The sequence below is a fragment of the Paramisgurnus dabryanus genome, chromosome 20, assembly GCF_030506205.2.
Source record: "Paramisgurnus dabryanus chromosome 20, PD_genome_1.1, whole genome shotgun sequence".
In the NCBI taxonomy this organism is placed as follows: Eukaryota; Metazoa; Chordata; class Actinopteri; order Cypriniformes; family Cobitidae; genus Paramisgurnus; species Paramisgurnus dabryanus.
In genome coordinates this window covers 11,478,946-11,497,327 of record NC_133356.1, presented here as the reverse complement: position 1 = coordinate 11,497,327, position 18,382 = coordinate 11,478,946, and the positions used below count along the sequence as shown (strand labels likewise).

At 36.3% G+C, this 18,382-nt stretch overlaps 1 protein-coding gene across 2 annotated transcripts in view; it reads left to right on the top strand.

Moving 5' to 3' along the window:
- Positions 1 to 10,904: 10,904 nt before the first annotated feature.
- tasp1 (taspase, threonine aspartase, 1) overlaps positions 10,905 to 18,382 on the top strand; it is a 50,784-nt gene continuing 43,306 nt past the window's right edge. For both annotated transcript variants that reach the window (XM_065296417.1, XM_065296418.2), the window contains exons 1-5: positions 10,905 to 11,088; positions 11,884 to 12,083; positions 12,700 to 12,767; positions 14,860 to 14,928; positions 17,662 to 17,782. In XM_065296417.1, the coding sequence (XP_065152489.1) occupies positions 11,954 to 12,083; positions 12,700 to 12,767; positions 14,860 to 14,928; positions 17,662 to 17,782 (388 nt within the window). In that variant the 5' untranslated portion in view covers positions 10,905 to 11,088; positions 11,884 to 11,953. The remainder of the gene's footprint in view (positions 11,089 to 11,883; positions 12,084 to 12,699; positions 12,768 to 14,859; positions 14,929 to 17,661; positions 17,783 to 18,382) is intronic.

Here is an 18,382-nt window from a genome sequence, read left to right as displayed (position 1 = left end):
ATTGTTCTGAAACAAACATTTTCAGTACTGATAGTGTTTTCCAAATGCCTTAATGGTTTGTAAAAGTGTTTACTGACTATAAACGAAATGAAACTTGAGACAACAGATCTTCATTTAAAATATATATTTTTTCTTTTTTTTGCAAAAGTGTAAAAGCATGCATATCTAAAAGGGGCTTGTACACAGCCGCTTGAAACCATCCAAAATAGAACAAAGCAAAGTGCTTTTACAGTCCTTTTTACAGCAAAAAAGCTTTTATTATATGACATGAAACAGCGTCAATCTCCAAATAAAGCCATTCCTAGCAGTTGCACTAAACAGCACTCATTTTCTTTGTAAGTTTAAAAGCTCAGATTGAGTTGTTGGTTTATTAAATCAGCTTTGTTTTGACAAAATCAGTCATGAAGCAATTGCCTGGAAAACTCAAGTCAATTAGCCTCGTTTGAATATCATTAAGTGTGAATAAAATTATCGTAAACACTGTCGCGATGGGACGCGGTGACTTGACGAGGTATTGCATGTCACATTATCCTTATGAATATGAATACTGTATCTAGCGGTATCATTGCAACACATCTTCTTACCGCTAGCGAGGCTGAGGATAAAGCCTCGACAGTCGAAAAAGACATAAAAATCCCATGAGATAATAAACCTATTTCAAACTGTGTGCTGAACTTGTGAATGTTTAAACTAGCTCCCAGAATGACAGACAGATGGGTTCCTCTTCAGCTCCTAATGAAGCTGGAGAGACAAAATTGGTTTGATTTTCAAACCAACAGTGAACTAATTAAAATGTGACAATCTGGAATGCCTCTAATACTAGATCTGTCCCCATTGAACGTGCACTGTCTCAAACAGACAAACCAGGTAAACTACAAATCCCCAAAACCACGTTTGTCGAACCACTTCATTAGGACTTTAAATGCAGATACTGCTGTCAGTACCTTGTGTCTATTCAACAGACAGCATGGGTTATCATCAAGTAACCGTTTTGATAAGAGACAGACAGATTCTGAACACTGACCTTCTTGATTGTCTGTTTATAATTAGTGTCTTGCTATCTAACCATTCCCACAAAAACTAAGAAACTGCCAGAATAGACGGCTCATTTACACACTGCAATCTGTCAGTCCTTCTCAATTGAATCTTTATGGGATCATCAAACCTATTTGGAGAAAATGAGACGGGCAGCCCGTAAGTTTACGGGTCAAGCTTTATTGTCATTTCAACCATCTATAGTTGATGCAATACACAGTGAAACTAAGCAACGTTTCTCCAGGACTACGAAGCTACACAGAACAACAGAGAGTTATATAGGCACTACAGAGGTCCTGATCGAGGGTTGTGGCGATGGTGTCGTCTGTAGAACAGTTTGGGACGATACGCAAACTTCATGGGGTCTAGTAAAGGAGGTAGTTGGGTCTTGATGTGCCACATGACAAGCCTCTGTAAGCATTTCATCATGATGGGTGTACAGTAAGAGGATGATAGTCACTGAGACAGGAAATCGTAGACATCTTTGGCATAGGGGTTGTTTTGAAGCATGGAGGAACAACAGTGCTGTTAAGGGAAATGTTGAAGATGTTCGTGAAGACATCTACTAGCTGTACTGTACATTCCCTGAGCACTATGTCAGGAATGTTGTCTGGTCCAGCAGACTTCCGTGGGTTAACTTTGTGTAGAGATCTCCTCACATCAGCGGTGGTTAGATAAAGTGCCTGGTCGATGGGAGTAGGCATGGTCTTCCTTGTGGCTATGTTGTTCTGTGCCTCAAACCGATCATAGAAGTCATTCAGCGTATCTGGAAGAGAGGCATCGCCGTCACAAACAGGTGGAGTTGACTTGTAGTTTGTGATCACCTGAATGCCCTGCCACATGCGCCGTGTGTCTCCGCTGTCATGGAAGTGGCTGTGGATTCTTTGGGTGGGTGCACACTTTGCTTCTCTGATCTCTCGGGACAATTTGGCTCTAGCTTTTTTAAGGCTGTCCTTCCACTGCTCTGAATTTTTTAAATTACAGTGTAAAATTGTTAAATATTAAACAAATAGCTTTTAAAATATATAATAAGACAAAAGTTGAAGGGGCCATGTCACAAGACTTTCTTAAGATGTCATATAAGTCTTTGGTGTCCCCAGAGCACATATGTGAAGTTTTAGCTTAAAATACCATATAAATAATTTATTATAGCATGTTAAAATTGCCACTTTGTAGGGGTTTTTTGGATTTGTCCTTTAAAATGCAAATGAGCGGCTTGTAGAGAATGGTTACTGGGTTGATCTTTTTCATATTTTCTATGTTGATATAAGCACTGGGGACCCAATCATAACTAACTAAACATGGAAAAAGTCAGATTTTCATGCCATTAAGACAAACATTGGTTTCCCATGATGCTTTGACCTCCTTGCCCAGAAACTTCAGCTCTCCCTCGTTTCTCTTCTACACTTTTTAACAGCACTTTGAATAAATCTAAACTCCATTAACATCCCCACAGTATTTCACCCTCTGATCGATATATAAGACAGAGGGAATATAAAGATGATTATTATCAGAACAAATCTAAATGAATCTCTCAGATGACAACCAAGCTAATTACAAGTTCTTTATGCTGCCCTTGCCACATTTTCAGATTTCTCAGATGCATGCAGTGAAATAATAGATCTGCAGCCACTGGAGATGAGAAAAACTCATCATTATGTCTATCTTTTAAAGACTGGGGTTGTTTTACCAGCTGTTATTTGAAGTAATAAGATGTGAAACTAATCGCGTCACCCATCTTGGTGTAGGACCAGCCTGATCTTACGAGAAATCGAACATATTTTACGAGTTGGCTAATTCGTATCAATTTATATAAAGTTATTGTGCAAAATTGTACGATTCTCATGAAAAAACAACAATGACACTAAACTCCTAACCCCGCACTTAACCCCAACCAGAGTCGTATAATAACAGAGTTACGAAACGCTTTGATCTCGCCACCACGCGGTCACGTGATTCATGTAACGTTCTACAGTTCCAAACCAAGCAGGGCTGTCAATCTGTTTGCATAGGTTTTCAGCTATTTTAGGTAAATATTAGCTTGTAATGGGAATTGATCACTATACTTACTGTGTTTATAACGTTTTTTTACTAGGGAGTGATGGAAATACAGTAAATCAGTTAATAAAGATAAACAGTTAATTGTGACCCAAATATAACGGTTATCTATACCAACTACAGCAACACAGTTTATCTTTTATTTTTGTAGCAAAATATGGCTATATAAATGGCTATCAATCTGCTAAAAACATAATTCCTACACTTTTAATATATTAAAATCACAAAAAAGATCGCAAACGCGGTTATTTGTAACAGTGAAGCACAACAGAAACACACTAAATTCATATTTTAAATTCACATTAAATGTTAATATAATCATACATGATTTTCGAGGATACATCACTCGTATTACTTACCAAACACAATGAAACACATAGCAGCATTGTGAAGCAGTGTGACTTTCTTATAAGGCATTTAGCTTGTCGCTGTTGCCCCCTAGTGTTACTCGTAATATATACATGGGTTTCAGCTGGCGTCACTGTCTTGTCTTCCGCCATTTTGAGGACCTGAAGTGGTCGCAAAAGAACTAGAAGCTATGCCTTCAATATGTTGTGAGCATCAAAATCGCTATTTTTACAACACTAAGAAGGCTCGACAAAACATGATATTTTGCTCGAAGTATCGCCTGTGTCTCTACACGTGAACTCGAGCATTGAGAACATTGTTTGTGAACAAAGAGTTAACTAAAAAGAAGGTTTTGAACAACTGACTTTGGTTGATTTGGCTTCCGCTCGCCGCCATCTTCCCAGTCTAGATGTATCGATCTGCGAATGGAACGTAAGGAGGGAGGAGAGTAAAGATGGATCGCTCCTAAAGCATAGTTCCATATAAATGCACAGATAATTCGTTGTTTTGTCGCAAGTGAAAAACAATATTGACCTTCTAGTTGAAAAATGAGCCTCATATGAGATTCATTCATTCGCATTCAGAAATCGATTATTTCCGTCTGGCAGGGATGACGAGCAGACACCATAACAGCCAAAATCAGTTGTACAAAACTTTCTTTTTATTAAACTCTGTGTACACAAACAATGTTCTCAATGTTCGCGTTCATGAGTAGAGATCCAGGTGATACTTCGAGCAAAGTTTCATGTTGTGACGCGCCGCCTTAGTGTTGTAAAATAGTGGTAGTTCGGTAGCAGCGAACAGCGGCTGGAAGAACGTATCGGGGATTGAGTAGGCATCGCACCCAAACCAAGGTATATTTTTTTAAAGTCGCGTTTCTTTTCATGACAGTCGAGGTGCGACATGTTGTCTTTCATAGCCATTTCCCGTATCCATAAGAATCATAGACAGTAAAAGATAAGAAATCCGTAAATCGTAGCAAGCCAGCCAATGCTTGTCAGTAGCCTACTGGTACTCGGTAGGTCCTCAAGATGGCGGCATAACGTAAAAAGTCACATGACTGAAACCCATGTATAAAAGAAATAAGTATAAAGTAGATGGCCACCAGTAATAAAATATTAAACCATTAAATCTATATTATTCACACATTATACACAACTCATTAAAATATACAAAGTTTACTAGTTATTATTAACGATAATCATTACCTACAGCAGAGTTCATAAAATATCACTGTTGACTATATTAATGAAATGTCCGAAAATGTAAAGAGAAACGGTAATTTCATCGATTTACCAGTAGGTGCCATTGAAATGAATGGGCTTCAGTGCTGCGTTTGGAACTATGCGACACTACCGGTCACTACATGAAACGCTGTTACTTCCGCATTCCATTCTTACAACGGACGTCTATGTGAGTGTCATAACTCTATTATTATACGACTCTGACCCCAACATCACAGGGGTCAAGGCAAATCGTACTAAAACTTACTAATGTGGTTGTATGAATTAATTTGAATTAGCCAACTCGTAAAATTTGTACGATTTCTCATGAGATAGCGTTGGTAGGACCAATCTTTTGTACAGAGTTGTCAACAATTTAAAGGGACATAATGACATCCCTTATATTTTGGGGGGGATTTTATTGTAAAATACAAGTGAAGAACTATGTTATTATCACAGTTAAACTACAAATATAATGGTTAAACAAACTATGGCTACAGTAAGACCATGATAATTGTTGTGGTAATTATGGTTTTACCACAAAAAAACTATGGTTACCAAAGTTACAGTACACATGGTTATTTTTGTAAAAAGATGGTATTTGGTTCTTTCTTCGTAGTCAAAATTATTCGACAAGTTTAAGTTGCCAAAGAATGCATTGAAATAAACTTTGATATTTACATAAAAGGTATGTAACTTTATTAACTCTTTCCCCGCCATTGAAGAGATATCTCGTCAATTAAGAGAAAACGCTTCCCCGCCAATGACGAGATTTTCCGTCTTTCCGCAATACCGCTATTATCCACAAGGTGGCGCCCTTCCGCAACTTTTTAAAACCGGAAGTATTGCCCTATGGCAAGCTGCTGCATGTCCGTGTCTGTTTTAAAGATCGCTCTGAATGGAATCTCTATGAAAATGGAATTATCTCTGCTTTTTGCTCAAAATATGGTGTTTTTGCAAAAACCTACCCATATTCAAAAGCTGATTGCAAAAGAACCACTAAAGGTAGGATGAAACGGTTTTTTTTGTTTGAAAGCAGAGGGTCTGTTCTTTCATTTGGTATATTGTATGTTTATATATTTAAAGAAGAACATTTTCTGGAAGGCATTAAACTTTGGTGAAAATCATGAAAAACGCTGGCGCTGGCTTTCAACTTTTTTTAAAAACGCTGGCGGTGAAAGAGTTAAGTGCAAAATTTATCCAGAAACATTTTTACATGTCTACAGCCCTAGAATTTGTCCTTTTATTGAAATGGTCTACGTTTTCCTTATTTGGAAGGGTCATGAATAATAATGTTGAGCTTTGCTCTGAGGCTCATGTCAGTAGCTCACATCAGTAAACATGTTGGGGCATATATCTTGACTGTAACATCATAATTGGTGTTATGTTGAGATTGGCTTGTTTTCCAGCAGTCTTTTGCATGCACAAGATTTACATAAGAAATGAGGAAACAAACACGTTTATGGCTCAAAATGTGTCATTACCATGTACAGAGCTCTTATTACTCATCTATGCCTACCTAAATACAGTTTTTATTCGATGGCACCTTCAAGTAAAAAATGCAAAATACTTTTGATAAAACCTCTATGTACTTATACACTGTAAAAAATACTTTGCTGCCTTAAATTTTTTTGTTGAATCAACTTGGATTTACAAGTCATTTCAACTTACTATTATTTATCTTGACTAGAGATGAGTTGTTATAACTACAGGTGAGTTGTTATAACTTATAAAATTAAGTTGACTTTTCTCAACTATATTTTATAAGTTGTGACAACTCATCTTTGTTGATATGACTTGTAAATCTGAGTTGATTTAACAAAAATTTTTAAGGCAGCAAAGTATTTTTTACAGTGTAGTAAAAAATGTTAAAATTATCTTGTAAAATTGTTCTTAAATTATTTAAGAAGTACTTAAGAATTGTATTCTGCTAGCTTCATTGTTTGGACTAAACTTTAGCTTAGTAAACAGACCTGCTGATTTTAATGTTACATTTATTATACACCTACAGGAGTAACTTACACGTCCAGCTCACAAAAGCCAATAATGCAAAGATTTTTCTCATGCACACCGGTACGACTCTCACGAATATTAATTATTTTAATGTATGCTACCTGCAGGTTCATGAATATTAATTAAGTGACGTACACTGTCAGAAAAAAAGTTACAAAGTTGTTCCTTTTTCTGTCGCTGGGGTGGTACCCTAAAAGGTACCTTTTGTACCTTTATGGGTATACAACACATTGAAATGTTGTACCTTATGGGGTAAAATATTATACCCTAAGGACCAATTGTGTACCTCAAGGAAGTGGAACAACTTTGTACAAGTTAAATTTTAGGGTTAAAAACTGTAAACTGTACCTTTAAAGGTACACAATAGATCCTTAAGGAACCGTAAAGTACCTCAAAAGGTACAACATTGTATTATGTTTATATACCTGTAAAGGTACAAAACGGTACCTTGGGGTACCACCCCAGCGCCAAAAAAGATACAGTTTTGTAACTTTTTTTCTGACAGTTTATGCATAAGCAAGGTCGTCATAATGAAAACTGTTTACAGACTATTATACCATGTATTATATGTGGATTTTCTTGTTTATAACCTGTAGTGTAATTGAAAGTTTAAAACCTTTTAATCATGTCCTGTAGATGGTAGTCTTTCTCCAGTTAAGACATGAGTGCAGATTGGTTGCTAAAGTTTGTTTATTTTATAAAACGCTTTTTTGTGTATTTTAAATATTTTGGGATATTGTTTTAAAAAGAAATAAGGACAAAGGAAAACTCATGTTATTTCGAAGTGTGTACTAAAAGAAAATTAATCTCAGTCAGATTCAGGAAGACAACAGTTTAAATGTTGGAATTTCAGCAGCTTGTGGAAACATGATGAATATAAAATACAGCAAACCAGATATTGATCTTGGTTTTTTCGCCAGTGGATGCCAATAAAGAGAACATCATTATGTGATACAATAAAAGAAAAGAAAACAATATAAAATCTCAAAAGTTAGATGGCCTCATACAAAAGTAACTGGAACGTGTGCGTGTTCAATAGGCTATAAGAGCTCATAATGCCATAGCCCTTTTTGATGTGATGGACACAAGCTTGCTAGATCTTTTCTCCACTGATTATTTTGTTAGACATTCTTCTTCAATCATGGCTGATTGAGAAATGAAAGTGGAGGAAGTTGTCAGTCACTAATCACATATGATGCACAAACCAAGCCTGGTGTAAGAAGAAGTGTTTTCTCTGCTTTTTCCAACACCATACTCCTTCACGTCACAGCATTTGCTCATGTTCAGTCAGAGAAGCTACAGACCATGAAAACACAATATCTGTTATTAACATGCCAACCATTTTTACATACAGTACAGTAACAGTGTAAGCACTGCATTCACCAAAGGGCCTGGCTGGTACAACACTTTCCCTGACAGCCTTGCCCAGAGATCCCAGAAATAATCAAAGATTGGATCTGTTCTGGATTTGAACATGCCAGTCTGTAAAAAATAAAATGAAAGACATACTTGAAGTCTACACTAATCAAGATCGGTATAGTTAGTAATTGGAGACTGCAGAGGGCCTACAATGTTTTTTTTTCTTTAATGTTTTTACAGTGGATTACTTTGAGAAACACTATACAGCAAATGTACTCAATTTGTCATTATTCTATTTAAATAACCTGGCACCTTAACAACCGAATGTTCATATTTTCTAGTGTTGACATTTATTTTATTTGGCAGAAGTGATCTGGAATAGATGTTTATTAAAAGTCATGCCGAATAAAGTCATATTGTGATTTTGAAATATTACACATACGCTCACCGCTTAAATCGTATATTTAATACGTTGTATCTCAGAGCTTTAATAGAAACCAAAGAATAGCAAACAAAGAAAACGATAAAAATAACTTAATCTTAATCATTATAAATTGGGTTTGTAAAATGAAGTTCAGCTATTCACTCTTTTATGAAGTCTTGCCAGAAAAAACACATCAGTTCACTTTCACAAGCTCATTTTCTTACTCTCTTTTTGATCTTGTAGTTTTGATAGCAAGGGTTGGAGAATAAGCAATGACTGCAGCACCACAACGTTTCAGGCTACAAAACTACGTACAATACACCACTAATTAAACTGTGGTGTAAATGTAAGCCAACCTAAATACCATTAATAACTGAACAGATGATTAAAGAAACGCACTTGTTAGTTGGCAAATGTACAAGCATCTGGATGCAATGCTTAGATGAAACGACAGAAACCATTCCCTTTAAAAGCAAAGCACTGAGAGCATATTTGTCTTTTTTTTCTTTTAAAAGTCAATTTTTTATTTAAAACATAACTTGAATTGTCACAACAGTTCAAATCATTTGTCAAATATCTTGAGTAGACATGTAAAATAGTTAATGGACATCATGGGGTGCGATTACGTGCTATCACTTAAACCGTTCCCAGATGTGACGGTCAACCACGACTCAAAGGAAAGATGAGATTGTTGTCTGATGTCTCTGCGAAACTCTTGATGGGTGAATTGAAAAGAACTCTTACATATCACCCACAGGTCTGTGTGGTTTAAAGTCTTGCATGGTTTAGATGCGATGACAAAAAAAGCTTGTTTATTACAGTACATGACTAATATTTTAAACAACCGGTTTTCTGTTCCAGAATGCCTTTGTCACAGAAGCACAGCGCTAAAAGGCAAACAATTCTTTAGCACTGTTATAGAAAGTTATAGCAGAAACAAAAGACAATTACTCCAGCGTCAAATGGCACAGCATTGAACAAGACAATATAAGGACTCTATTACAATACACTGAAAAAACAGCATGAAGAACGCATTTGTTTTCAGCTTTGACAGACCAGTTGTTTGGTAGCTTAAAAATGCATGAAATGTGTCAACTTTACAGATTGAATTAAACGATTACATTTCAATTGCAAGGTGGTGAATGTGTGGATGATGGATTCATTTAACAGAAATAAAACAATCAATCTGTCAGCCTCTAGAACACAGCAGCCCGCTCGCATATGTTTAAAAGCTAGCCATATTTGTCTTAAATCATTTCAGCTGTAACTTGAGAATGTCAGTGTGGCAAAAACAACTAAATTCAAGCTTGTTAACATTAAAAAGTAAAAATGAAAAAACAGAAACAATGCATTTAGAAGAGCCAAGTTCATCAATTGAATTTTTTTCTAAACCCTACCATATAAGAAGAAAATCATCCACATGACATCTTTAATATCCGTAATATCAAAGAAAATAATTTGCTGCTGTAGCAATGCGTTTCTTCTGTAAAACAGAAAAAATAGTTAAATATCATGAACTGCAATCATTCTACATGCGTGCCCAAGTTAAGATAACAGTCAATAACTTTGCTTTAATTATTTTTTTATTTTTAAAATAAAATCTGATGTTGAAACAATAGAGTAATCAATGCTTGACTTCAGTCAGAGTTCATGAATGTGTTTATGTAAGCATTTAGTCTTGAGATGAGTGTTTTCAATTATACTGGCAGAGTTGGTTTACTTGACATGACAATGATCCATCTGTTTATTATAAATACCATCAGACTGTGCTTATTTACAAAATGCTCAGATATCGGATGTTATCTATGTCTTTCTGGTCTAACTTAAAAGTAGACAGTGAGATTTTCAAACATATAAGCTTCATTGCCTTTTCATCTTTTGACAAGTTCTTGAGTAATTAATTATTGTTTTAAGACTATTATGGCCAAAAATGCACTTTATCAGTACTGGAAAATATGACAAATGTTTGACATGATTTAATAATTAAACACATTCCATCTGCATACCATATGTGTGGTATTACAGCAGACATTGTAGGACACTTGAAATAAATAGCGGCTTGGAAACAACTTATACAAATTGTGCTCAGACATGTTTATGTTTATTTGTGTATTTATTTAGTGTGTAGTGTGTATTAATAAAAATGAAGAACAATGTTATTTTCATGGTTCTCTTGTACTGCAGGTTCTTTGATTACATTTTTGTATAAGGTTAAAATGACTATACTGTACCATATTGTATTATGCTATTATACTATATTATACAGTACTCAACTGTGACCTATTAAGTGTCCTGTCAGTAGTTGTACTCAGCTCAAGTGAGATGACATTTCTGCTGTATGTCTGTGTCTGCAAACATTACAGTAAACGCAATGCACGAGTGTGCCGCTGGGAGCCGCTGTTTTGCGTCCCACAGTCACGTGTGTGTCACTGAACCAGGAAGTGTTTTGGTGTGACGCGAGCACATGCGCCGCTCATCATCACATCACAATCATGCAATAGATAGTCATCTAACTTCACATTTCATTGCAATCTGTTTGTTTGTGCTATTAGTGGAGATGTTAAGCCATGCATATGATCGTGGAGATGTGCGATCTTTTGTCGTCATGCATCTAAACTTTTTACCCGAGTGAGTTTTAAAGTCTTTACTCTTTCATTCTGTTTTTATTTGTAGCAGTCAGATCTAAAACGTCTCCGGGTTTACTTAATCTTAAATCATTTAAACTACTCATGCTGCTACTACACGAATTATGGTTTCAGAGCATGCAGTAAGATGTTATTACATTTATTAGTTTATTATGTTTCAACTTTGCTGGCTGGTCTGATAATTTCTTTACAGTGTAGATGTTGGTGTGTTTTATGATCAGACTTGAAGTAAAATACAAATACTGTCACGTTAAAAAACACTAGTATACTTTAGTATTTAATATAGTACACTGTGGTAAATAGTAGTAATTTAGTACATTCATTGTAAATTGCAACGTACTATATTATAGTAATTACTACAGTTTGTTAGATTATACTACAATATTATGTGACACTAACTACAGTAAATTGCTAAGCTGTAGTAAATACAGTAGTATACATTAATATTTACTATGGTAGGGTTAAAAACAGTATCTAGGAATTTACCACGTCATGTAGTGAATAATAAAGTATACTGCAATATTTTATTTATAGCTGTATATGTGACTGAACATTTGCACAGTTGAGTGTCTCTCTCTCTCTCTCTCTCTCTCTCTCTCTCTCTCTCTCTCTCTCTCTCTCTCTCTCTCTCTCTCTCTCTCTCTCTCTCTCTCTCTCTCTCTCTCTCTCTCTCTCTCTCTCTCTCTCTCTCTCTCTCTCTCTCTCTCTCTCTCTCTCAATTTTCAATTCAATTTCAATTTAAAGAACTTTAAATTTAAACTCTCTCTCTCTCTCTCAGGACTTTGAGAAGTATGTTTGAGTTGTAAGTGAATGATGGGTGAAAATGCAAGCTATACTGAATACGGGTCATGGAGAAACTAGAAAACTCGGCAGATTGCAGGGAGACTGCGTCTCCACTGAACAATTCAGGGTCTATAATGAACAGCACCATGCCCCATTGTGATGGGAAAGCCATGGGGTTTGTGCTGGTACATGCAGGTAAATCTGTGTCCCTTTGTAAGTTGTCTACTTAATGTTACTTTATACCACGGGTCTGTAGAATGCTGTATTCTGATTGGCTGAGAAATGTTCTGTGGGTATGCATTAATTTCTGATAAACGCACACCTAACTTGTCAAATGTCTTAAAAAAAGGCACCAGAGCAATGTTTGTGGTATAAGAGGAATAATTGACTCCGGTCCTTTGAATTATTTGAAAATAATGCACACTCCACTTTTCGTTGTGCTGCATTGCACCTTGGGTGTGCATTATTTTCTTATATGTCAATGGCCCGTCTTCAATTATTCCTTACATAAGGCATTTGAGAGTTTGTAACCTAAATCGATGATATTATGAGCTTACATTTGCATAATATATGTCTTAAAGCAATTAATGGTTTTTTTTAATAATAAAACTTAAAGACCACACACACACACACACACACACACACACACACACACACACACACACACACACATAAATACATATATATTTTTTTTTTCATCAAAATTCACTTGATTCACAAGGGTGTAATTTTTGCAGATAAAATGATGGAAATTGTATGCTGCTGAGGAGAGCTGCTTTTGTCTTATTTTTTGTGATTTTGGTCTCCTTAGGGGCGGGCTATCATTCTGAATCCAAAGCCAAGGAATACAAACATGTGTGCAAGAGAGCTTGCCAGAGAGTGAGTTGCATGTGATTTTTCATTTAAAACTTGATACCTTAAAAGTACTTTTACATTTCTGCTGCAACCTTTAACCTTTGGCTAGCTGTGCCTGGGGTCATGTCGACAAAACGTCAATCTACTACTATGGATTGTGTATCGTTTTGAACATAAGGATGTCTGTTTCCAATGCTTCTTCTTGCTTAATGAAAACATCACTGTTTTTCAATATTTTACTATGTTCTTACCTCAACTTAGAAAAATTAATACATACCTATCTTTTCACGACGCTTTCCCTTAATTGTTGTACAGTGCGTCGTGAATTTTAGCACTTAGCCTAGCACCAATCATTCAACAGGGATGAATTTAGAAGCCACCAAACATGTCCATGTTTTCCCAATTTAAAGACTGTTACATGAGTAGTTACACAAGTAAGTATGGTGCCACAAAATAAAACGTGGCGATTTTTTTTAAGCGGATAAAAATGAGAACTATATTGTTTGGCAGAAGAGCATTTAGTTTGCAGCACGTCGACCTCGGCCCGCATTAACATCATCACTCCTGACTAGGGTTGGGCAATAAATATCTCATCAGTAAAGCCGTTTTTTCGATTAGTAGTAAATCGCCATCACCTGCTTTCAAATGGAGTTACTACAGAGAGCCGTATTTCACAGAGAAGCTAAGCAAAATCCGTTCATAATCGTGGACAAATCTCCTCCTATAATGTATGTATGCGATTTTGCCGAGCTTCTTCACTGAGGTCGAAGTGCTGCAAACGAAGTGATCTTTCGCCATATAATATAATTCTTATTTTTTATCTGCTTAAAAAAAATCGCCACATTTTATTTTGTGCCACCATACGTTCTTGTGTAACTACTCATGTAAAAGTCTTTAACTCTTTCCCCGCCATTGACGAGATATCTCGTCAATTAAGAGAAAACCCTTCCACGCCAATGACGAGATTTTCCGTCTTTCCGCAATACCGCTATTATCCACCAGGTGGCGCCCGTCCGCAACTTTTTAAAACCGGAAGTATTGCCCTATGGCAAGCTGCTGCATGTCTGTGTCTGTTTTAAAGATCGCTCTGAATGGGATCTCTATGAAAAGTCCGTCATAAAAGTGGAATTATCTCTGCTTTTTGCTCAAAATATGGTGTTTTTGCAAAAACCTACCCATATTCAAAAGCTGATTGCAAAAGAACCACTTAAGGTAGGATGAAACGTTTTTTTTGTTTGAAAGCAGAGGGTCTGTTCTTTCATTTGGTATATTGTATGTTTATATATTTAAAGAAGAACATTTTCTGGAAGGCATTAAACTTTAGTGAAAATCATGAAAAACGTTGGCGCTGGCTGGCAACTTTTTTAAAAAACGCTGGCGGTGAAAGAGTTAAATAGGGAAAACATGGAAGTGTTTGGTGGCTTCTAAACTCAACCCTGTTTGGATCACAATGACTAATGGGGCTAAGCTAAATGCTAACACATTCACGACGTGCTGTACGAAGATTAAGTGCACGCATTGATAAAACGTAGGTATGTATTAATTTCATCCAAGTTGAGGTAAGAACATACATAGTAATATATTGAAAAACGGTGATGATTTCCTTTAATATTTTATTTATTGAAATATAGGCAGGGCTTCTTAAGCAGTGTGTGTTTAACAAAATCTAAACCACAGCAAGTGAAGATTTTTCCAGAAAGTAGGGTTGCACAGAAGAGCAAGTGTATGTGCAGTGCTTTGTGTGTCTGAAGTGCGTGTAAAGGCTGAAAATAAGAGATCAAGCTCCAGTGAAACACCTGTGCCAGGGAATTTGAGTTATGTGTTGATAACCTGACACCGGCAGCAGCCTAAGCGACTGCCTGGCTTAATATAACGTTCCACAGTCACTGCATAAAGCTTGTCAAGCTGAGAGCATGAATCAGCTTCATTCTTAGCTGTTTGCATTGAATTATCACTTTTTGTGGTTTGTCTAGATTATTTCAACGTGCTCTTTTTTTGCTTTAAAATGCTTCCTGTAATAAGTCAGAGAATTCTCACATACACTGCACACCGAGTTGGTTTTAAGCTTTGGCACATGTGATGTTTCTGTCATCAGTTGTGATTTAATGTGTTTCAGGCAGTGGACCAGCTCAGAGCTGGAGGATTGGCTCTGGAGGCCGTGACAGCAGCTCTTATAGAGCTTGAGGTAATGGCTGATCACAGCTTTGTTTTTTGTTTTTTTAGTTAATTCTTACTGAATAGAGACCACTGCATTTCACCCTGTATACCATTGTGTGGACAGATCCTAGTAGTCCTGGTCAAAATGCCAGAATTCTTGTGTCCAACTGTGCAAACAAACAGCAGCAGTTTTTCACAGTGTCAACCGACAAAACATTTCCTCTTTGGTGGTTTCTTAATTTTGAAAAGACATAAAAAAGAAATACAAGTTCACACATTACTCTTCCTGCTTTCATACCCTTCACAATGCTGCACTGTGTATGCTTATTGAGTAACAAAGTATTCTGCAAGAAATTAAAGTGCCCATATTGTGCAAAATTCAATTTTATAAGATGTTTGGACATAAATGTGGTTGTGTTCACACTGCCAACACAACCTACAATGAAAAAAATCCACCCACTCTTACTTTTTCTCATTAGACATGCTGTTTAGATTTTCAAGTTAATGTGATGTCACAATAGCATAGCCCCGCCTACAGTATGGCCACTAACTTTACCCAAAAGCTTTAATAAATGTGTTTGTTAGCACGTTGTAGCACTAATGCAATACTATTGTCCCAGACTGTATTTACAGTCTGTAGTCAGATCAGATCTATTTTTAAACGAAAACTGTTGCACATTTGCATTCAACCCATTTGTGCCTGATGCTGCATGAAGAAACATTTCATCTACCGCCCGTTACTTTTATTTCATGTTTCTAAAGTGTTACAGAGGCTTAGATATTAAGTTTTTAGTAGACGTTGACAATTCTTAGTATTTTTTCTGAAAACCCTCAGGCAGGCACGTGCACAGATAGGGCTCAACCTGTGCAGAACACATGCCCTTTTTGTCCTTACACTCCGAAGTGCCCTTTTTTGGAGGTGTTTTATTATTTTTTTAAATATATAAATTAATGCTATTGTTAAACATTTACGTCTGTCTGTGTGTTTTACAAATATATTTATCAAATAAATTTATTAAAAAACTAAATATTTTTGGATCCGCTCAAACTGTCTGTCAAACCTCTTAACTCCGCCCCCTGAGTGCAGCGAGCTGAAGTTCCACAGCAGTCAGAGGCAGCTGAACGTCTTGCAACGGTAAATAAGTATCTTGTTGTTTGAGTACAATGCTGTGTCATTACGAAAGAAACACTAGTATGTATATAACGGCCCATGTTTAATTCATTTGAGCAGAGCCGAATTATCCATAGACGGGATTGGTCGAGTGGGCAATCAGGGGGCACTAAGGGCTCCAAACTGCAGCAAGGGCTGGAGCAAAATGCGACCAAATTGAGTTTTTGACAAAGCGCGAGCAGTTTTTAAACAAGTGTTCACCCATGTGAAGGGCACCCGTGACAACAATACGGAATGCACGGTCGGGTTTTTACCGTTTTTTTTTGCATGACGCGTATTAATCGTTTAACTAAAGTCAACATATCTCACGCGAGAAGACGCGCCCGCGCGGGTAAATGTCTAGCCTACATTAACACCAAAAACATATCAGATTAGAAAGGTCTTAGACATCAGATGCCCAGTTGGGAAAACTGTATAGAGACGAAAAACGTGTAAAGGATACAAGTATGTACATTATATTGCCCTGTCACTCATTACAGTATGCAATCTGGATATAATTTATTGTATATGCATGTATCTTATGCCTTGAATTTGTCAAGGGAGTTGTATGATTATTTGGTTCATAACTTTTTATTCTGAAATCAACTGCATAGAGTTAAGTCTATTTAGTATTTAGTATACTTTTTTAGTAATGCAGTTATTTGCACCTTCAAAAGACCAAGGTTCCTGGTCCTCAGCACCAGGTAGGCAGATACATGTTGAATATGCTTATGGTATGGCTATAGTATAGTATAATCTCCTATTTTGATCTTTAATATCCTATTTCCCCCTCTTCTCAATCACATACATAAATATGTTAACCAAATAATACAAATTAGCTTATAAAACCAAACAGAATACCTTTTTTTCTTCAAACATATTTTTATGTAACTTTATGTATGTAAGCAGAGGAAAAAATTTAAATTAATATATTCTACAATTAAATAAGAGCGAGCACTTCAAAAACACACGACTACAAATAGGCCTAATACAGACAAAACACCCAGGATGTAAATTGTTAAAGCCAACTTACAAGGGCAGATATCCTTTGCACTATATAATGCCAAGCTATCATAAAATGTCATTTTTCATTCATTAATAGTGATTTTTTTCAATCATTAATAGTGAATAAATATAAAGCTATTAAGATGATTATTAAGTGATATTTATTTGGAGGGGGTGCCCTTTTTCAGTTTCAGCACATGCCCCTCAAAAGGTCTGTGCACGGCCCTGCCCTCAGGAGATAAGGGTGTTTTTCCTAAAATAACATAGGATGTAAGCGTTTTAGGAGTAAATGGGTTAAAGGTACATGCATGAAAACTGCATTTTTTTTGCTCCTGCCGCAAAAGGGGCATTTTGGAAATGCTGTGACAAATGATCTGTGTGGTATTTTGAGCTGAACCTTCATAGACACATTCTAGTCACACCTGAGACTTGTATTACATCTTCTAAAAATGGACATAATCTTGGGCCCTTAACACAGTGATGATTTGAAAGGCAATCCCAGTGTTTAGTTTCAGAATTAAGCTTATGTGATTTTCTTAGATTTTCTATGGTGGTCTAATTCCAAAATGAGCTCAAGAAAACTTTATGGTTGATGTTTATTGACAGGACTCTCCATTTACAAATGCGGGTACCGGTTCCAACCTGAACCTCTCGGGTGAGATTGAGTGTGATGCCAGCATTATGGATGGGAAGTCATTAAACTACGGAGCTGTTGGAGCTTTGAGCGGTGGGTTTCTGAGAAGGCTGGTTTCGTCTTTTGTTATTTTCATGATGTTGTATTATGTCTGAATATAGTGAAATACATATACATATATCAGGGTTTCCCGCAGAAAATTTGTTAGTTAAGGTGGTAGGGTTGGGCGGGTGGTCGGGTCTGAGCATGTGGCAATCAAAGGGGTGTGGTGTATGTGTTATGATGAAAATTAAAATATTTTAATAAAATAAATAAATAAAATATTTATTTTTAAAACACTCAAATAAAACTTAATTTTAAAGAAACTATGACAAAAATGAACACATACTAGATAATTAATGAATTAATTGTTTTTACCTCTAATGGGAATAGCTGCATGATGAAGTGAAACTGAAGGGTTAATAAACACAAACTAAAGCAGATGTGTGATGCACGTATGCGCTATTCTCCGAGATGCACTTGATGGCTTTTTGTGCAGCAATCTTTTTTTTGACCTAGTTAAGGCGGTAGGGTTTTCAAGCTTAGGCGGAATGCCTTTACTGAAATATGCTGCGGGAAACCCTGTATATGAAAAAAGGCAAATACTGACGTTTGCCCTCTTTATTCTCATTCTCATTTTCATCCTGACATTAG